This window comes from Eubalaena glacialis, chromosome 8 (assembly GCF_028564815.1).
Source record: "Eubalaena glacialis isolate mEubGla1 chromosome 8, mEubGla1.1.hap2.+ XY, whole genome shotgun sequence".
In the NCBI taxonomy this organism is placed as follows: Eukaryota; Metazoa; Chordata; class Mammalia; order Artiodactyla; family Balaenidae; genus Eubalaena; species Eubalaena glacialis.
In genome coordinates, this window is record NC_083723.1 from 16253285 (window position 1) to 16275871 (window position 22587).

Here is a 22587-nt window from a genome sequence, read left to right on the forward strand (position 1 = left end):
ACCAGGAAGAAACAGAAAATATGAACAGACCAATCACAAGTAATGACATTGAAACTGTGACTAAAAATCTTCCAACAAACAAAAGTCCAGGACCAGATGGCTTCACAGGTGAATTCTATCAAACATTTAGAGAAGAGCTAACACCTATCCTTCTCATGCTCTTCCAAAAAATTGCAGAGGAAGGAACACTCCAAAACTCATTCTATGAGACCACCATCATCCTGATACCAAAACCAGACAAAGACACTACAAAAAAAGAAAATTACAGACCAATATCACTGATGAATATAGATGCAGAAATCCTCAACAAAATACTAGCAAACAGAATCCAACAACACATTAAAAGGATCATACACCACGATCAAGTGGGATTTATCCCAGGGATGCAAGGATTCTTCAATATACGCAAATCAATCAATGTGATACACCATATTAACAAACTGAAGAATAAAAACCATATGGTCATCTCAATAGATGCAGAAAAAGCTTTTGACAAAATTCAACACCCATTTATGATAAAAACTCTCCAGAAAGTGGGCATAGAGGGAACCTACCTCAACATAATAAAGGCCATATATGACAAACCCACAGCAAACATCATTCTCAACGGTGAAAAACTGAAAGCATTTCCTCTAAGATCAGGAACGAGACAAGGATGTCCACTCTCACCACTATTATTCAACATAGTTCTGGAAGTCCTAGCCACGGCAATCAGAGAAGAAAAAGAAATAAAAGGAATACAAATTGGAAAAGAAGAAGTAAAACTGTCACTGTTTGCAGATGACATGGTACTATACATAGAGAATCCTAAAACTGCCACCAGGAAACTGCTAGAGCTAATTAATGAATATGGTAAAGTTGCAGGATACAAAGTTAATGCACAGAAATCTCTTGCATTCCTATACACTAATGATGAAAAATCTGAAAGAGAAATTATGGAAACACTCCCATTTACCATTGCAACAAAAAGAATAAAATACCTAGGAATAAACCTACCTAGGGAGACAAAAGACCTGTATGCAGAAAACTATAAGACACTGATGAAAGAAATTAAAGATGATACCAACAGATGGAGAGATATACCATGTTCTTGGATTGGAAGAATCAACATTGTGAAAATGACTATACTACCCAAAGCAATCTACAGATTCAATGCAATCCCTATCAAATTACCAATGGCATTTTTTACGGAGCTAGAAAAAATCATCTTAAAATTTGTATGGAGACACAAAAGACCCCGAATAGCCAAAGCAGTCTTGAGGGAAAAAAACGGAGCTGGAGGAATCAGACTCCCTGACTTCAGACTATACTACAAAGCTACAGTAATCAAGACAATATGGTACTGGCACAAAAACAGAAACATAGATCAATGGAACAAGATAGAAAGCCCAGAGATAAACCCACGCACCTATGGTCAACTAATCTATGACAAAGGAGGCAAAGATATACAATGGAGAAAAGACAGTCTCTTCAATAAGTGGTGCTGGGAAAACTGGACAGCTACATGTAAAAGAATGAAATTAGAATACTCCCTAACACCATACACAAAAATAAACTCAAAATGGATTAAAGACCTAAATGTAAGACCAGACACTATAAAACTCTTAGGGGAAAACATAGGAAGAACACTCTTTGACATAAATCACAGCAAGGTCTTTTTTGATCCACCTCCTAGAGTAATGGAAATAAAAACAAAAATAAACAAATGGGACCTAATGAAACTTCAAAGCTTTTGCACAGCAAAGGAAACCATAAACAAGACGAAAAGACAACCCTCAGAATGGGAGAAAATATTTGCAAATGAATCAACGGACAAAGGATTAATCTCCAAAATATATAAACAGCTCATTCAGCTCAATATTAAAGAAACAAACACCCCAATCCAAAAATGGGCAGAAGACCTAAATAGACATTTCTCCAAAGAAGACATACAGACGACCATGAAGCACATGAAAAGATGCTCAACATCACTAATTATTAGAGAAGTGCAAATCAAAACTACAATGAGGTATCACCTCACACCAGTTAGAATGGGCATCATCAGAAAATCTACAAACAACAAATGCTGGAGAGGGTGTGGAGAAAAGGGAACCCTCTTGCACTGTTGGTGGGAATGTAAATGGATACAGCCACTATGGAGAACAATATGGAGCTTCCTTAAAAAACTAAAAATAGAATTACCATATGACCCAGCAATCCTACTACTGGGCATATACCCAGAGAAAACTGTAATTCAAAAAGACAAATGCACCCCAATGTTCATAGCAGCACTACTTACAATAGCCAGGTCATGGAAGCAACCTAAATGCCCATCAACAGACGAATGGATAAGGAAGTTGTGGTACATATATACAATGGAATATTACTCAGCCATAAAAAGGAACGAAATTGAGTCATTTGTTGAGACGTGGATGGATCTAGAGACTGTCATACAGAGTGAAGTAAGTCAGAAAGAGAAAAACAAATATCGTATATTAACGCATGTATGTGGAACCTAGAAAAATGGTACAGATGAACCGGTTTGCAGGACAGAAGTTGAGCCACAGATGTAGAGAACAAACGTATGGACACCAAGGGGGGAAAACCACGGTGGGGTGGGGATGGTGGTGTGCTGAATTGGGCGATTGGGGTTGACATGTATACACTGATGTGTATGAAATTGATGACTAATAAGAACCTGCAGTATAAAAAAACAAACAAAACAACTAATACTAAACTTTCATTGGGTTATTTGTATGGAAATATGTTAATATAAATGTTTCAGACATTACATGAAATTTCTAAAAATCTTATATGTTCTGGTATAATGTTATAAGTCATAATCCTAGTTATTACTTTAAAATGTATATCTCAGAAATAAAAAATAAAAAAAAAACAAAAAAAAAAAACAAAAAACAATCCTTCATGGTTTAATGTAATTTTAAACTACTATATTGCCCCTTCTCAAAAACCAGAAATCTCACACCATTTAAATAAGCCCCGTGTTAAGCTATTACTTTTAAAAGATAATCCCTGAAGTGTATAATAGCAGAATCTGGCTTAATCAGCACATAAATGGAGAACTGGAGAAGGATGGGGGTTGTCATGTTGATAAAATGACGTGCTATTTTCCTCTTGATTAGAAGGGGGAAGCATGCCAGAAGAGATTACGAGAGAATTCTCAGGAGTCATGACAGAGGATGGATTGCAGAGAGATGTTTTAAGAGTGAAGTAATTTAGCAATCTCTTTCTTTCTGAATATGGCATCGACTAATCTACACTGAGATTTCATGTGTATAATTTGGTGCTTCCTATCCAGAGTATTTATTTCTGGAATTCTCATCTTAATTCTGTGCATTCTTACTCACTGCTTCTTCATTTTATTTTTTTTATTGAAATATAATTGACATAGAATGTTGTATTCGTTTTAGGTATACAACATAATGATTTGATATATGTATATATTGCAAAATGATTAGCACAATAAATTTAGTTAACATCCATCACCACACATAGTTACATTTTGTTTCTTGTGATGAGAACTTTTAAGATATTTCTTAGCAACTGTTATCCATTTTAAAGTTTAAAAAGTTCTAGAGAATTAAGGAACAACTCCAAAAAATTAAATTACATATTTTTAATCATGTAAATATTTCTCTTTGTTTCATCATTTGCCAATGACTACCATTAAATCCTTTTCCACAAAATCTGTGTGGCTTAAATTAAGCTGGCTATTTTTGTGGGGAAATAAAGGGAGATTTTCTTTTTTCCTTAACTATGTTTGATCCTAATTAGCCCTGCTTCTGTCACAGTTAATTTATTAAATACAGCTCAACTTGTGGATGATATTGTCCTATTTCTCTTTGTTTTTTCTCTTTCTCTCATTTGTTGGAATCCCAAGAAAAAGTCCGTGACCTTTCTCAAATCACACAGTTAAGAATTTGCACTTCTAGGTTGTAAACATTTTAGTTCTATCATTCCTCCACCAAGTGTACACAGTATCTGGAATTTATCTTTGTAGCCTGCTCTGAGTTCAAACTCATTTATTAAAAGGAAGAATGCTTTCTTTTTACTCTCAAAGAAAGTACATTATCTGAATCTGAAGAATGTTTAAAAGAGTAAGTATTTTAACTTATATTAAACTTATTATTTAAACGTAAGATTTTAACTTATATTAAAGAAAATGTTCTCAACTTACTAAATATAATGATCACTGTAAGTAATTTCTGTGACATTTGTTGATATGATAGAATGCTAACATCTCATTAAAACAGAATTTGTGTTTTCGATTTGTATCAGGAAAAGTCATTAGTCCTACATCAATAATTGTTTTCAAATAACAATTTTGATCACTAATAATGTTTTAAGAGATAAGTTCACATTATTAAGAAAACATGGTAATGAAAACAGATATCACCTTTTAAAAGAGTCCTTTAACATGAATCTATTGTTTAATTATGTAGACTTCTATTATATTTTTAGTGACCTCTATTTGGTCCAGCTAAGTAAGGAAACGTCACAGAATGTGCCTAATTGTTATGTTTGCCTCACTGTTTTTTTTTCTTATTCCAGATCAAAAATATAAGTAAACTGGCAGAAGTCTCCGAAAACAATGCCTTACAGCTAAGTGAGAAACTGAGGAATATGAAAAACCAAAGTGAATCTGAAGAAGAAAAAATGAATCTTTTAATCAAGAAACTGAAAATGTTCTTGTTAGGTAATTTTTTTTTAAATATTAGGACTAGTTTCCATCCCTCCCCCACTCTTCCTCCTCTTCTCTCTCCCCATCCTCCTCCTCCTCCTTCTTTTTCTTCCTTTTTTGATGTATACTCTAACATCACAACCAACTCCAAATTACATTAACTGGAAATGACATGGCTAAATCAGAAACATGATATACTCCTTGATTTTAAATTTCTTAATGAAAACAATTCCAAAATATTAACTCTGTATCAAAAAAAGTATGGCTCTCTGTATAAGATTAGTTTAGTAATAAATTCTAGAATTTAGTTAGAATTCCAAAGAAGTGAACTTGGTGTTTAAAGTTATTTTTTTAAACAAGGAAAATCTAACATGAAGACTCTGTCAGATTCCACAACTTTCTCTGCTGACAGAGTGTGTGAGATCAAGGTATGCCAGCTGTTGGCTAGTATATCAAATACTGTAGTGAGGTGGCAGCTAAAATATTGGTTATTTTAGATAACTATTATTGACTATTTTCCAAGACTCATGTTGGCTTTCTGTGACTGACCAAAGGGGGAACTATTTGATTCATTATTATTATGAATTATTATTATAATTATGAACTTAATGTCCCTCATTGTGCCTTATTTTCGGAGAGGTTTGTTTTAAACTCCAGAGAACTATTAGTTAAAGATAAAAATCAAATAGTACAGCTGGAAATTGATGGGAAATCTCGCTCTCGGTAAATAATGTCGTTTGGGTACAACACTACATGGAACTGATCTGAGGAGGCTTTCTTTCCTATAGCCGTCTTCCAAGTCCAATAATTTAATATTCTCCACATGAATTAATCGACAGTTGGGATGTCGGTTATAATCATTGCAATCACTTTATTAAATCTGTTTATTTACAAGACACCCCTGTGGCCAAGTATTCTTTCCATCTCACTGTTTCTAGAAATTGTATTAGCAGCTTTAGTCCTGATTTTCAAAATAAGAAAAAAATAGGGAGTAAAAATGATCAGTAAAAATGACCAAAATAATCAGTAAAAATGACTGGGTGTGGGATCAGTCAACTGGACATTTTGTTTGTTCAAAAGCAAGTTTTCAGTGAGCGAGCGAGACGGATTGATATTAACTAGACACAGATCCAGGAACTGTGTGAGGAACACGGTAGCTCTTTCTGCAGACACAAGTCAATTCAGACACCAAAACTAAAACGAAATCAGAACTGCCACAGCGTCCTCAGTTCCAGCAACGGTTCAAAAAGCAGGTTCTACCTGTTTTCCTCTTAGTTCACTGGGTCACAGAGCCTACTCCTATACTGGTCCTGGTTCTCACTGCTACTAAATAAGTTTCTAATAAAAATGTCACTTTAATTAGCCTAAGGAATTAGGAAAAAAAAAACTGTGCTCAGATAATTACAATAAAAATTAGAACTAGGCATCAAGCAAAATCCTATTCCATAAAAGGAACTTTCCTGGTCAGGGTGCAAGACTCTTGGTCACCAGCAAGCAGTGCCCTTCACCCACCCAGTTCTTTGCTTTTCTTGGCTATAAAGCCCAAATAAAATGATCATTACATTTATGGTGGCCATACTATTCAGCTCTTCTTTTACCATCTTAATATTTTCCTTACAGTCTGAATTCCTTATTAACAGAGTTATGTGTCACTTCTCCTGAAAGTGAATTTATAATCCCTTGAATATGAATTTTTAATCTCATAATAAATGGCAAGAAATGTTTCATGACTGAATACGGGGTTAAATTCAATTCACTTTTTATTAGAACTTTTTTTTTTTTAACAAAAGTTACTATTCCTAGAAAGAGCCAACTCCTTGATTCTGTTTAAAATATGGTTTTAATTTATTCATGAAAAATTCTCGTCACATTTTTTTCAAAAACATTATAGGAAGTAAAATATTCCTTTTGGGAATTCCCTGGCGGTCCAGTGGTTAGGACTTGGCGCTTTCACTGCCAGGGCCTGGGTTCAATCCCTGGTCGGGGAACTAAGATCCCACAAGCCGCAGGGTGTGGCAAAAAAAAAGAAGTTAAATATTCCTTTTATATTAAACAAGAATAGCTAAGGCAAAAATGAGTGCAAAGAAGTTGTGTACTAGGGTCATGTCACTCAAATACTAAAAGCTATCCAGGGCTCCTATTGTCTCTTTTTTTAGTATTTATTTACTTATTTATTTAGCTGTGCCGGGTTTTAGTTGCAGCACGCATGCGGGATCTAGTTCCCTGACCAGGGATCGAACCCCGGCCTCCTGCATTGGGAGCGCGGAGTAAACCACTGGACCGCTGGGGAAGTCCCCGCATTGTCTCTTGAATGAAGTCCAGTTTCCTTTGCCTCACATTTAGGGGCATGTGTGATCTGCTCCCAGCGTTCCTGAACTTCCACTCCTTTTTTTTTTTTTTTTTTTTTTAACTTTTTAGGACACTTTTTAGCTTTCTTAGTTACTTTTTTAGACCCCCCTGCCCCCCACTGGCCAGCCAGGAGTGACCCACGCACTATTACCTGTTCCACCCTGAGCTTTGGCCTCGGCGGAGAATGCCCTTACCCTCTTCTCACTGCACGTCTCCACAAACGTAATCTGTGTGGGCCTCTAAGACCGGGTTTAAATGCTGTCTTGAAGTTCTTCCTGAAGTATTTTCTCCTCCCTCTGAACCCCACATCATTTTGTCTTATGTTTATCACTTCTGTTCGTAAGGGATCAGTAATCATCTAAAATGACTTATAATTTCCCACTTGGTGGTGAACCCCTTGGGGATCAGATCTGTGTCTGATTCATCTCGGACTTCCCCTGTGGCGCTCAGCATCTGTGCCTCGATAAGGAGCCAGAGAGAGACAAAGAGCTATTACCCCACATACCGAGAGTCCATCTTATGCACTTTAGTTCTCAAAGGGGGCCAATTTTATTCTTCTGAAAAGCAGGACATAGATGTATTTAAAGGTTTCTTTTTTTTTTTCCCCCCCGGGCTGCACTTGGTGGCACGCAGGATCCTAGTTCCCCAATCAGAGAGCGAACCCATGACCCCCTGCGTGGAAGCACAGAGTGCCAACCACTGGACCACCAGGGAGTTCCCTAAAAGTTTCTTTATAATACGTTAATCATACTGTAAATTACTCTGTTTTGTTGCATCCCCTTCTCAAAATAGGCCCTTGAGAAGTAGCATCAGTTATAATTACCCAATTATGCAGGTGAGCAAAAATTGTGAGCCTTTTTAATGTCATGGAGGATTAGAGTGGAGTTTTGTTGAGTCCAAACCCAGTGCTTCCCCATTGTCTCATTCATGGTATTTGAATCTTTTTTTTAAATTGAAGTATAGTTGATTTATAATGTTGTTAATTTCTGCTGTATAGCAAAGTGATTCAGTTATACATATGTACATTCTTTTTTATATTCTTTTCCATTATGGTTTATCACAGGGTATTGAAGATAGTTCCCTGTGCTATACAGTAGGACCTTGTTCTTTATCCATCCTATATGTAATAGTTTGCCATTGTGTTTGAATGTTAATGACATGTAAACATTTTAATTGCTTTTGAATCTGTACTTATAATAAGCAGTTCTTGTGAGGACATTTTGTAGAACACACAGTATCCCAGATCTGTCATTTTTCGTTTTTCCAACAAGCATTGAATGAATTCAGCTTTACATGAGCAGCATTTCTTTCAGAGAGAAGGGAAAACTGAGGATGAAGAAGCATCTGTGAGACATATACAATAATCCCTGTATTCTAGGGACACATAATCAAATGCAAATTAACTTAGAATTCGTTGTGGTGATATTTACAAGGTAGAATGATAAGGAGACACAATTACCTAAAACCCGTCTTCTTATTTAAGAGGATAACGTGCCTCCAGAGGACGTAGAGAGGATTGCAAATCGTGTACTTGACATCCACTTACCAGTAACATCACAAAATCTGACCCATGAATTTGACAAAATATGGAAACTTATGCAACTCTGTGAGGACTACAGGACAGAGGAGAACAGGCTAAATAAAGCAGCAGATGGAGCCCGAAAGGTTTTGGTGAAGGCAAAAGCAGCTGAATAAGTACAGTATTAATATTCTCCTCCTTCTCTAACAGGCCATCTGCCAAAAGGCCATCTGAAAAATATTTGCCTAAGGAGCTATAACGTTCAAATGAAATTACCCTCTGATAGTTCATTGCACAAAATGAGGGCTAAGCTGTCTGTGGAGGTGCCCCAGAAAGGTGGGAAACTGGGAGGCATTGTGCAGAGATGCTTGTTTCCCATTTTCCTTAGTCTCTGAATGCCCTTCCAGTGTCTGTTACCTCCTTATACCAATATACACCAATAAATGCCATGTATTAATGATATGCCCATATCTTAACAAGTGCTGGGACTGTCTGTGTATTCTTCCTTTCTTGCATACCTATTTATTTTTAAAAAAATCTTTATTGGAGTATAATTGCTTTACAATGGTGTGTTCGTTTCTGCTGTATAACAAAGTGAATCAGCTATACATATACATATATCCCCATACCTCCTCCCTCTTGCGTCTCCCTCCCACCCCTCTAGGTGCAAAGCACCGAGTTGATCTCCCTGTGCTATGTGGCTGCTTCCCACTAGCTATTTATTTTACATTTGGTAGTGTATATATGTCCATGCCACTCTCTCACTTTGTCCCAGCTTACCCTTCCCCCTCCCCGTGTCCTCAAGTCCATTCTCTACGTCTTGCATACCTATTTTTGTTTCTTTCTGTATTTACTACAATATCAGTACTTTGAAAATCTAGATTAAGAAAAGTATATCCCATTAAAAATATGACGGTGAGACAGAGAAGAAATGAACACTAGTGCCCCAGGAGTAATACAGGAGTAGAATGATATATACGGTACACAAAGTCAACTAACTCTTGCTTCCTTTTGCCCTTGTCGACTTAGCCAAGCAAAGAGGAAAAGCCACCTTGATGTTTTTATGATCATGGGGTGCTGTGAGTCCAGGTCATAGGGTCAGTGGATGATGGTACCATCATCAATACCCACCACCATTTTTGGACGCCCAGAAGCAGAGTTGAGACCTGAGCTGCCTTCACTGTCTCATCATCCACCTATACAGATGAAGTGCATCAGACTCCACTGAAAGCCCAGCCCCTTCTGGTTTTAATATTTCAAACTAGGAAGATTAAGCAACTGGGCACAATCATGCAACAATTAAAAATGATGCTGACGAAGGATTTTTAGTAACATGCAGAGATTCTTACAGTGTAATGTTAATGCTTGTAAAAAGAAGATAACAGATTATACGTGGAAGAGGATCTCAATCATGAAAAGAAAAAAACTGGTAGGACAAAAATGCTAGAATGTGCCAATATCTTTTTTTTTTTAATTTGTTTTGTAATGGAAATGTTTTTTCCAATAAGCCCTTTTCAAAGCCCTCAGTATAAATCAAATAATATCTGAGCTTGTTCAAATTGGAACAGTGTTGAACTAGTGACAATTTTACATCTTCTATCTATCCCAGCCTTCAACTCACTTTTATTTTTTTAATTTTATTTATTTATTTATTTATTTATTTATGGCTGTGTTGGGTCTTCATCTCTGTGTGAGGGCTTTCTCTAGTTGCGGCAAGTGGGGGCCACTCTTCATCGCGATGCGCGGGCCTCTCACTATCGCGGCCTCTCTTGTTGCGGAGCACAGGCTCCAGACGCGCAGGCTCAGCAATTGTGGCTCACGGGCCTAGTCGCTCCGCGGCATGTGGGATCTTCCCAGACCAGGGCTCGAACCCGTGTCCCCTGCATTAGCAGGCAGATCCTCAACCACTGCGCCACCAGGGAAGCCCTTAGAATGTGTCAGGTGGTAACAGGTAACAGGTGGTAGGATTACTGGTAAATTTTCCCTCCCTGATATTTTTTTCTTCTTTCTTCTTTTATTGGGGTACTTTCTAAATTTACTATAATGAGCAGTACATTGAAAATCTAAAGGAAAAAAAGAATTCAGTAAAAAGATATGGGGGAGGGGGGAGTTATGAGAAGGAAAGCCTCCAGAACCCTCACTGTAATTGTAGAGAAAAAAAGTATAGAAAGGAAGAGCAATATACTGTATGATTCCAACTATAGGACATTCTAGAAAAAGCAAAACTATGGAGACACAGTAAAAAAAGATCAGTGGTTGCAGGGGTTGAGGGGAGGGATGAATAGGCAAGCACAGGAATTTTAGGACAGTGGAAACACTCAGTTTGATACTATAATGATAAATACATGTCATTATACGTTTGTCCAGACCCGTAGAATGGACAACACCAAGAGTGAGCCCTAATGTAAACTGTGGACTTTGGGTGTTTACGATGCGTCAGTATAGGTTCATCAGTTGTAACAAATGGACCCTCTGGTGCAGGATGTTGATAATTGGGCAGGTTATGCATGTGTGAGGGCAGGGAGTGCGTGGGAAATCCCTGTACCTTTCTCTCAATTGTGCTGTGAACTTAAACTGCTCTTAAAAAAAAAAAAGTGGTGTTTTTTTTTTTCTTCAACGGAGAGAAGGATTATCACCGGGAGGAGAGGCTGGGTTGGATGGGGAAGGGGTTGTTTTGCCATTTAGCTATTTTTGCTCTCACACAAGCATTTCTAATGATGCCTCTGCTAAGATCTATTTCCCTGACTTTGTACCTTCTTCCAAAGGTGCTTCTGAGCCCACAGATCTAAGTATCTGGTGAATGTTGACTTGAGGTGAGCTCATTTCTGTAAAATAGACTATCACCTGGAATGCTTGTGATGGTAACCTCTGACTGGGCCCCTGGGCAGCTGGAATGTCAGTGAAGCTTAAATAAACCTGAATAAACACAGCCTGAAAACACAGGGCCTTTCGTTCTCTTTTGCTCCCTCTGGAGCCTCTTGACTACCCCGCCCCCTACTCCAATAAGGATTTCAAGAGCGTTACTTAAGTTTTAGAAATCAGAGAACTGGAATTGGCCGAAGATAGTTTTTTTTTGTTCCAAGCTTGGCAGTTTTATCCCCCAAACCTCTCTGCTTATGACAAGTTAAGAAGAAACGAGACCTGTAACCTTGATTTCCATATCTGGCAAAATCTGTATCTGTGCGTGCATATGTATGTGCTTTTACTGGCATCTAAATGTACCTATGTCTCAAAAGGAAGACTTCAGCACTTTGCCTTGCTTAAGAGTGATTTCAATTGACTTTATGAATAATTCAGTAGTTTTTGTTGAGTCGAATGAACTCTCAAGGTGAAATAAATGAATAATTGTATATTTATCTAATCTGATATGTTAATATCTTAAAAAAGCAGCAAATGTTCTATTAAATCTCAACAGAATGTTGAATAAGTTGCAACAAGTTCAAATCACTCAAGTACGGGCAAATTCTACCATCACACAGCTGACTGCCCAGATAAACATAAAAAAGAACGCCCTGCAGGTATTTCTCTATCTTCCTTGAAACTAACCTGAAATAGAGTTTGAGTGTGAAGACAGCACAGTTTTTATATTTCATCTTACCTGTCTGATGGACTTATTATGATGATAAATAAGATTATGATAGTATTATGCATTTAATTAATGTTCTACAGAGTTATCCCAGCATTATTTCATCTCATTGTTGACCAAGCCTGGGGGACAAAGCAGGTGTTACCATCAGCTTGTAAATAAAGAAACTAAGACTCACGGAGGTTAAGTCACTTACCTAATGTCTCGCAGCTAATTAATGGTAGATGTGAGGCCAGTATTTATCCCTTCTGATACCAGGGAAAGTAACGGACTTCTGAAAGCTCATGAACCAAAGAAATTAAGTTAATTGTTGCCAGATTTTTATAACAAAATATGCATGAAATCTTATCAGCGTATCCTAAGACTGAAAGACTATCTTACCTGAAAGAAAGGGTTCCATCCACTGTTTGGCAGGAATAAAGCCACGGTTTAACCCAGGGGATGGATCCAGAAGAGGAAGCCTGGCAGCTGGAGGACAGAACAGGACCTAGACTGAGAGTCTGTGATGTATCTCCCTCCAGCACATCTTCTTCCCAGCAGATTGCAAGCTTCTCAGTCTCTGTTCTTCCCCGGAGTCTTAGATATCTAAATACATGCATCATGAAAAGAAAAGCAGAAAGCACCAGCACAGGAAGTCGTGCACCTGGAAATAAAAAGCTTAGCTATGAAGAGGTTGCATATATACAGGAGCAAAAAATAAAGAAGGTCTCCCGGTTTTCCCCTTCTAGGCACCTACTCTAGAACAGGGGTTGGCAAAATACAGCCCAAGGGCCACAGGGACCCACCAACTGTTGTATCCAAAGTCACACCGCTTTATTGGAATTCAGCCACATAGTGTCCATGGATGCTTTTGCACTACAATGGCACAGAGTTGAATAGTTGCAACAGAGATTTTATGGACCACAGAGTGTAAAATATTTACTAGCAGTCCCTTTACAGAAAAAGCTTCAAGATTCCTGCTCTAGAAAAACTCCCACCTCTGCCCGAGGGCCTAGGAAGGGGCTTCAATTTCTAACAGCATGGTGGACCAGTATATCAAGTAGCCACCTAGTAGAAAAATACCTGAAAATGTTAGATATTTTAACAATTTTTTAAATGCATAGCTGAATTGGTAAAAAATGGAGGAAATCTTCAGAGGCCAATAATGACCGGAAAACATGATCCAGACAGATAATCAAGCATGAACCTGATGGCAGGCAGAGGGCAGCTGTCAATCCCTGGTGTATTAAAGCTGTTGGTTTCCCTGGCTGCCATGAGTAATAGACAGAAAACGAAGCCCATGCAAGGAGGGGGTGAGACCCCTGCATAGAGAGGAGACCCCAAAAGGCAAACCCTCAAGGAAATGTTAAACTATTTCAGAGAGAGGAAGAGGCAGTTAAGATATTAGCCTGTGCATGGAGTGGGAGAGTCTTCACTAAGAATTATTAACAAGCTGGCTCTCAGGTGAGATGGGGCCAGAATTCACACTACCTGGGTGGCCCTGGTAAACCAAGCTAAAAATGTCATTTAAAGTGGTCCTGGGTTGTCAGGGCCCTCAGATGCCTGACAGAGGCAATGAGAAATCCTTTCCAAAGGAATGTACCTTAAAACCAAGCCTCAAAGGATTCCCTTAAAACACACAATAAAGAAACAAATTGCCTTAAGCAAGAGTCCATCAGAAACAGTAAACAAGAGAATCAGAATGCAGGAGACTTCGGATATTACCATTATTGGATATCCAGTACAAAATAAGAATGTTTATTACGCTTAAGAAAAATCAAAGAAGGCATGAAAGTTTGACCAAAGAACAAGAGACAAGAGATAACAAATGACCTGTCAGACTTCTAGACGTGACAAGTATAGTCGCCGAAATAAGAAACAAGTATAAGGTGTTCATTACTGTTTATAAGGGAGAAAAAAATTAGAAGCCACCTGCATCCATCGGAAAATAGAAAAATTTTTGTATATTCAAACAATGGAACACTTTAAATCGGTAAAAGTGAATAAAGAATTTTTAAAAAAAGAATAAAAAGAGTTATGCAAATTAACTTAGGTGACCTGTACCAGAATAATTTTGAATTAAAAAATTCAAGCTGCAGAAATACACAGGATGATGTATTTGCCTAAAGTTTAAAGGTAGAAAATACTGTATATTGTTAGAAATACCAAATAAGATGAGTTAAAAGCATGTAGAAGTATATGGAATGAGAAGTATTAGATTCAGAGTAGTGGTGACCTTTGGGGGGGAGGGGGAGATATGATGGGGGTGGTACACCCAGGGTCTTGGCTCACTGGCAATGCTTATTCTTAAGCCAGCTGGTGTGTACATGGATACGTGCCACATCTTCTCCTAGACCCTCTTGTCTGTCTGAAATATTTTTTTATAACATTTTTTTAAGGAACAGAAAAAGCAAAGGAACGATTTCCTTTCCCTTTACACCTAGCTTGTTTTCAGAGGGCTCATTACATCATGTATTTTCTTGTTTGTTACATAAAGAGACTTTCTCCTTTCTGGTGTTTCAATCAACAACAGGCTGAAAATCAGACCCGGGAGACTGAGAATGAGCTGGACTTCACAAAGCAACAGTCAGCGCTGGAGGGTGGACTTGCCCGGCTGCAGACCAAGTTGCAAAGGAATCGAGACGAGGCCGTCTGTGTGGGAGCTCAGGCTGAATCGGCCCGGAGCCAGGCTGGGGGCCTTGAGGAGGTCATTGGTCCTACCCCTGCCACTAAGAGCAGACAACAGTGCTTCTTTGAAGGATAATCCCTTCCTTCACCCCAGATTTTTGTGCCATTTGTCAGCATTTCCTTTAGTGCTGGGCCATGCTCAGCAGTGCATGTTTGTACGGACCCCGCTGGGCATGGAGATGCTTCTGTAAGTGGAGTGCTGTCTCCAAAGAAGACAGGTTTTTGGCCAGATTATGTTAGAGTGTTTAGCCCCATCTACTCATCCCGTATTACTAGTGACATCTTAGTCCAATTTTTCCTAAACTTCCAACCATTCACAATTTATGTCGTGGGTCTATACTGTATGTATTCAGATCTGCCCACATACACAATACAATCTGATTGATCCCTTTACTCTAATTAAATCACAAAACAAAGTAGTGAAAGCCATCTGCCAAAGAGAATAGATCAAGTTACAAAAATCAGCGTGAGTTCATGAAACAGTTGTGGAAAATGGCCTGTTCATTTCGGTTGCTGAAAGAAGCTATCAACTCATTTTCTTAGCGGGAAATCTTTGGTTGGTCACATTAATATAGCAGCTTAAGCAAAAGAAAGAGGTTGAAGTGTTCTTGTAATTGGTGTATTCTCTTGCTCTTAATTCCTAATGTGCTGGGTACATTTTCCACTGACTTGGGAGTTGAGGGCGTTTTCTATCGAACAGAGGATGAGAAAGGTGATTCCTGCCCACCCTCTACCACTTCCATAGTGCATTCCTGGGTCTGGCGGTTATTCATCTATGTAACGTTCCAGGTTGTCAGCCACTCAGGCTGACCCTGAAGATTTCCCTTCTAAACGCGAGGAACCCTTCATACCCTCCTGCCTCCCTGCCTCCCTTCCTTCCTCATTCCCCTTTCACCTTTGTGCCAAACAAATACTGTGTCCTTGCTGCTTCTGAACCTTCACCATTCTCGCTGACCTTCACCTTGCACTTGCAGCTGTTCGACCCCACTGAACCAAACGTTTGTCACGGGCAGAACGGGCTCAGTTCTGTCCTCTGTTATCTCTGACCTTAACGTAGTTCAGGACAAATCGTTGCCTTAACATGAAAAAATGCTTGATATTTTGTAACAGAAACATTTTATTTGTGACTAACTAAAGCTGAGCATTTTTTTCAACCTGAAAAAAAAAGACCCAAGCCATGCAAATAAAAGCCCTGTCGGAAATATCAGAGTGACTCAAGCATCACTGACTGGCTGATGGTTGCGCTTATTCCTTTTATGAACATTATCAGGCAAACATCACGCACGTGTGCACGCTTTATAAATATTTTCTGATGATGGGAGCGTTGCTTTGTTACAGGAGCTTGCTGAGCTACAATGTCAATATGCTATTCTTCAGCATAAGACAAGCGCGCCAGGACTGGCAAAGGAAACCTTAGGGAAAGTGAAACAGCCAAGAGATGCAGCAGTCAAACTGGCTGCAGATACAGAGGACAAGATGAGAAGAATAACAGGTATCTATTCTTTAGATGTTCCCAGCTTTATTGAGGTATAATTGACAAATAGAATTGTATGTATTTAAAGTGTACCCCGTGATGATTTGATGGACGTGTACATTGTGAAATGACTACCACAGTTAACACATCCACCACCTCACACGTTTACTTTTCGTGTGTATGTGGTGAGAATGCTTCAGATCTACCCACATATACAGTACAATCTGATTGATCCCCAGAACCCATTCATCTTATAACTGGAAGTTTGTACTCTTTGGCCAACATCTCCCCCCATTTCCCCGTCCCCCAACCCCTGGCAGCCACCATTCTACTCATTCTATGAGTTCAACTTTTTTTTTTTTTAGATTCCGTATGTAAGTGATATCATACAGATTTGTCTTTCTCTGTCTGGCTTATTTTCATTTAGCGTAATGTCCTCTAGGTTCATTCATGTTGTTGCAAATGGCAGGATTTCCTTGTTTGTCATGATGAATTATATTTATACATATATGTGTATATATCTGATGTGTGTATATATGCCTCTCACATTTTCCTTATCCAGTCATCCATTGACAGACGCTCAGGTTGTTTCCATGTCTTGGCTATTGTGAATAGTGCTGCAGTGAACACAGGAGTACAGATATCTCTTTGAGATACAGATTTGGTTTTCTCAGATATATACACGCATCCGGGATTCCTGGACCATGTTGTAGCTCTCTCTATCCTTTTACCCACTCCCCCAGTTTGACAATAACATCATAATACTCCACCTTTCTGGTAGAACATATACCAATTTCAATTTATCATTGACACAGTTTAACCACTTCTGAGTCCACCGAGGAGAGAGAAGTAGGAGCTGGGTTTGTGACTGTAACGGAATATGCCTCGTGCCTGATTTTATGTCAACAAGCATTGATGAGCTCTGTCTGCATTAATTGGAACACACTGAGATTGCCTATGGTCACCTTGAAATGCCCTTGTCCTAACTTGGTACTTCTCAACCAGGGGTGATTTTATCCCCTCCCCTGGGGATAAAAATGTCTGAATACATTTCTGCTTGTCACAACTAGTGGTGCAACTAATGTGCTAGTGGACGGAGGCCAGGGATATTGCTAAATGTCCTGTAATGCACAGGACATCCCCCTGACAGTGAACAATTATTCTGCCCAAGGTATCAGTAGTGCCGAGGTTGGGAAACCCTGTCCTAAGCTATGCTGCTCATTTTCTCCTCTCCTGCAAGTTACTTTTTTGGAGTTATGATCTAGACCCTAGGGTGCTAAGTCATTTATCATGGGTCTGTAGGTAGCAATCCAGAAGGAAACATACTCTGAAAAAAATGGAAATTTTGATGCACAAAAGGTGTAGTAAACATAGAACACATACAATCAGAAAGGTAATCAGAGTGTTTTTTCCACAGCTGATATTCATGATTGTTCTGGGCAATCATCATGTCCTGAACCACCTCTAAATCATCAAGAAATATCGAATGATAAGTGGTCTAGTTTTACTTCTAGTTGTATTTATTGTCTCCCAAAACTTTAAAATTAACCATATTCATTTCGAATATAAGTAACTCTCAAAATACTAAAATAACCCAGGGACGTCCCTGGCAGTCCAGTGGTTAAGACTCTGCGCTCCCAATGCAGAGGGCACAGGTTCGATCCCTGGTAGGGGAACTAAGATCCCACATGCTGCAGGATGGGGCCAAAAAAAAAGAAAAAACCAACTCTCACTTACAAATGCTACTTTATTATAAAATGAGTCGTTGGCCCTACAACTATTTATATCATCGTTATGAAATGAAAAAAATGCAAATGCAACGTTAGTGTGGGCCAAAGTCAGAAAAAATACATACCAAACTGTTACCATTAGATATCTCTGGGGGCAGGGAGGGTGAAGAGGAAGACACTACTTTTTACATTTACAGAATTGTTTTAAAAAGTAGTGAGTTTTTTTCACTTTCAGTATTTTCTTAATAATTTTAAAAAGGAAATACTAGGAAAGATTCAAAAAGACAAATGTTGTTTTTACCTTGCACTCCATAGGCGATACCATGAAAAATCAGTTTCTATTATTCCCAGACCTTGGTTCTTCCTGTGAGAACAAAAACACAGGGAGGACCTTTTCTGTCTTATATTTTATGTCAGGGTCTACATTGTTTCCACTTTTCCCCATAGACTAAAACTTTCACAGTTCTTAAAATTAGGTTGGAAGAGAAGTTTAAGTCAGGGGACTTCTCAGATCAAAAGTAATGCATTCTACTACTTTTTTTTTCTTCTCACTGTAAGGCTGTTTTCACAACTCAACAAGATAGGAAACTAAGACAGTGGTTTGGCCATCTTCCCAACTCTGTCACTTGAGAGGAGGCTGAACCACAAGGTCTGTGCTCTATTCCCCTCTGTTAGGAAGAGATGCCCATGGGATTCCAGAAAGGAGCCCTGACTTAACTTGACGAGGTCAAAGTGGAGAGAGCGGGGAGTGGGCCCCAGTCTGCAGCCAGGGTCCCTCCGCAGAACTTTGTGTCAGTCAGCATCCCAGCAAGAAACGAAAAGCACACTTGGATGTAATTCTGGATTGTGTGTTTATAAGCGGAGTTGTCTCAGTTATCTATTTACTGCATCACAAACTGTTCCCCAAACTTAATGGCTTAGAACAACAAGCGTGCACTGTTTGTGTGTGGGTTGCCTGGGCGGTGCAGGTCTCTCCTGGGGTGTTACTCAAGCAGCTGCATTGTCTGATGGGTCAGCTGGCAGGTCTGCCAGGGCCCAGGCTTGGCTGGGATGCTGGGCCTCTCTCCACAGGGTCTTTCCTTCCAGGCTGCTTTACAGCCTGGTGGATACAGGGTTCCGTAAGAATGGGCAGAAGGCGCGAGGCTCTTGATTGAGGTCCAGCAACATCATTTCTTCCACTTTCTATTGGTCAAAAAAACTTTCAAAGCTGGACCTGGTTTGGGGAGAGAGGGTAGATAGACTCTATTTCTTGGTGGAAGGAACTAGAAAGAAATAAACACAGGAATTAAGGGAATCAACCAAGGGTGTGGAGGTCCTGGGTGACCAGCAGAGCAGCCATTAGCATCCCTGGACCTGAATGAGCCACGGGAAGGAGGAGTGTGAGTGCTGGAAGGCAGCGCTGTGAGCTCCAGGACAGGAGGGAGGAGGCCACCCTGTAGGAGCTGGACTTGAGCGATAGCAGGACTGCCAGCACCCTGCTGCTCACCAAGGGTGCATTCCGCCCGCTCTTCCCACCCTCTGATCCCTTCTCAGAACTGGCCAGTGGCCAAGTGTGAACGAAAGCCAGAGGTCAAGGGAGCCAGGTGATGTCATCTGTGGAGGCTGGCTTTCTTTCCAGGACACAGAGCAGGATGGGGCAAGGATCTGGTGGGGCAAATGAAAAGTATCCAGCACGATCTTGTTAACTTTCTTGGTAGAAACCCAAGGATCTATTTTTCTTTTAGTACAAATACCCTTTCAATGCTGACTCCCCTGTTTAATCCCTGATGGCCCGTATTTGAAAGTTTCTGGTGATAGAATGCTCACCACCTTCCAAAGCAGCTCCTAAGTCTCTGAACTGCTGTGACTACTAGAAAGTTCTCTATATTCAGACAAAAATCTTCCTTCATGGAGCTTTCACCTGCTGGTTTCATTCTGTGTCCTCAGGATGACCCAAAACACATTTACTCTGCTTTTCTGGCCACAAATACTTGAAAACAACTATAGCACATGCCCTGAATCTTCTTTCTCTGTATGAAACGTAAACATAAAAGTTAATTCAACTTTTGTTCACAAGACAATTTCATATTTCTCTAGCAATCTAGCTTGTTCCTCTAAACGCATGCTACATGCTAGTTTGACAGTTACCCCAAACCAACTGAGTATCCAGGTGTGATGTGACCAAGTGAAGTGGAACATTTACCTTCCTTCCTTTAGAAGTTCCCCTTCAACCTAAGGTCAGTTTCTTTTCTAAAGGCCACCTCACACTGTTAACTATAGCTCTCTGTGCCTCTTCCGTCCACTACTCTATGGGCTCCTGGTTAGGGTTTACTAAAATTCTCAGGTATTTGTTGGGTGAAGAATGGATAAGTGAATGGATGGATGCATGCATGCATGCATGGATGCATGGATGGACGCATGGATGTATGCATGGATGGATTCATGGATAGATGCATGGATGGATTCATGGATGGATGTATGGATTCATAGATGGATGCATGGATGGATAAGAGTGAAAAGCATCACTTTGCTTTTACTGTTCAGGGACTTCCATATCAGCAGGGAGGAATGAAGAAATGAACATGTCTTTTTAAAAAAAATGTCTTCAGTCTATTTCCTGAAAGATTGGGAAGCCCTAAAGTGATGGACACTTGTTAAAAAGTGAATATAGGAAGAACAAACCTTTGGAAATACAGCACTTCACCAAATCCAATCAAGACTTGTCATCTGTCTTTTCATTTCTAATGAATTCTAACTAGCTTTAGACAAAAATATCAATTTGCTGATTTAGGTGAAAACTTTGAGAAATCTGGTGAAAATAAGTGCTTTATCCATTGAATCAAAACAGAAAGCTAAATATGTCCTTAACTGACACATAAATCCCTGTGTTTGGTATAACATGGGTATCCAGGAGGAATCTATCAAATAGATATCATTTATTCCACTTTCTTTTTTTAATTAATTTTTATTGGAGTACAGTTGATTTACAATGTTTAGTTTCTGCTATACAGCAAAGTGAATCAGTTACACATATACATATATCCATTCTTTTGTAGATTCTTTTCCCTTGTAAGTCATTACAGAGTACTGAGTAGAGTTTCCTGTGCTATACAGTAGGTCCTTATTAGTTATCTATTTTATACATAGTAGTGTGTGTATGTCCATCCCAATCTCCCAGTGTATCCTTCCTCCCCTTCCCCCCTTGGTAACCGTAAGCTTGTTTTCTACATCTGTGTCTCTGTTTCTGTTTTGTAAATAAGTTCATTTGTACCATTTTTTAGATTCCACATATAAGTGATATCATATGTTATTTGTCTTTCTCTGTCTGACTTACTTGACTCAGCATGACAATCTCTAGGTCCATCCATGTTGCTGCAAACGGCATTATTTGGTCCTTTTTTATGGCTGAGTAATATTCCATTGTATATATGTACCACATCTTCTTTATCCATTCATCCGTCAATTGACATTTAGGTTGCTTCCATGTCCTGGCTATTGTAAATAGTGCTGCAATGAATATTGGGGTGCATGTATCTTTTCAAGTTACGGTTTTCTCTGGATATATGCCTGGGAGTGGGATTGCTGGATCATATGGTAGCTCTATTTTTAATTTGTATGGAAACAGAGACGACCCCGAATAGCCAAAGCAATCTTGAGAAAGAAAAATGGAGCTGGAGGAATCAGGCTCCCTGACTTCAGACTATACTATAAAGCTACAGTAATTAAAACAGTATGTTACTGGGACAAAACCAGAAATATAGATCAGTGGAACAGGATAGAAAAAACCCACGCACCTATGGTCACCTAATCTGTGGCAAAGGAGGCAAGAATATACAATAGAGAAAAGAGTCTCTTCAATAAGTGGTGCTGGGAAAACTGGACAGCTACATGTAAAAGAATGAAATTAGAACATTCTCTAACACCATACACAAAAATAAACTGAAAATGGATTGAAGACCTAAATGTAAGACCGAATACTCTAAAACTCTTAGAGGAAAACATAGGCAGAACACTCTCTGACATAAATCACAGCGGGATCTTTTTTGATCCGCCTCCTAGAGTAATGAAAATAAAAATAAACAAATGGGACCTAATTAAACATTTACTCCATTTTCTTCTTTAAGATTTAGAAACAAAGATCCAAGCTTTGAATCTAAGTAGACAAGAAAAAGCTGATCAGCTGAAACAGTTGGGAGATCAAGTCATTGCCATTAAAAATGAAATTATCGAGCAAGAAAATAAATATGCTACCTGCTACAGTTAGGCGGAGTTAAAGTGCAAAATCACCTGTGCCTTCGTTTCTGGCTTCTCATGAGCAAACCTGAGGTGCAGTGCTGAAGTTGGGACGCACAAATGGTCAGCCTCTTCTGCCTCCGTCCCCGAGCCCTCTCCTTGCCCAGTGTAGCTGGAGACTGAAGCTTGGCCAAGGCAATGCCACTTTATATGGAATAGAAAGGGAGTAGTAAAGGGATCGTCTCTGGTTTCGGAAACCTTTCCTTTTGCCTTCCTTTCCTTTCATAGCCTAAATATGACATACAATAGATATAGACATATGTACATATAACAAGTACAAATCTACAAATAAGTATGTATTCAAACTCA

The 22587-nt window shown here is 39.2% G+C and overlaps 1 protein-coding gene across 1 annotated transcript in view; it reads left to right on the forward strand.

Moving 5' to 3' along the window:
* LAMB4 (laminin subunit beta 4) overlaps positions 1-22249 on the forward strand; it is a 110164-nt gene extending 87915 nt beyond the window's left edge. Inside the window, 6 exon segments of the mRNA XM_061197589.1 lie at positions 4552-4696; positions 8514-8720; positions 11931-12067; positions 14648-14821; positions 16141-16294; positions 22110-22249. Of these exon segments, the coding sequence (XP_061053572.1) occupies positions 4552-4696; positions 8514-8720; positions 11931-12067; positions 14648-14821; positions 16141-16294; positions 22110-22249 (957 nt within the window).
* Positions 22250-22587: the final 338 nt, after the last annotated feature.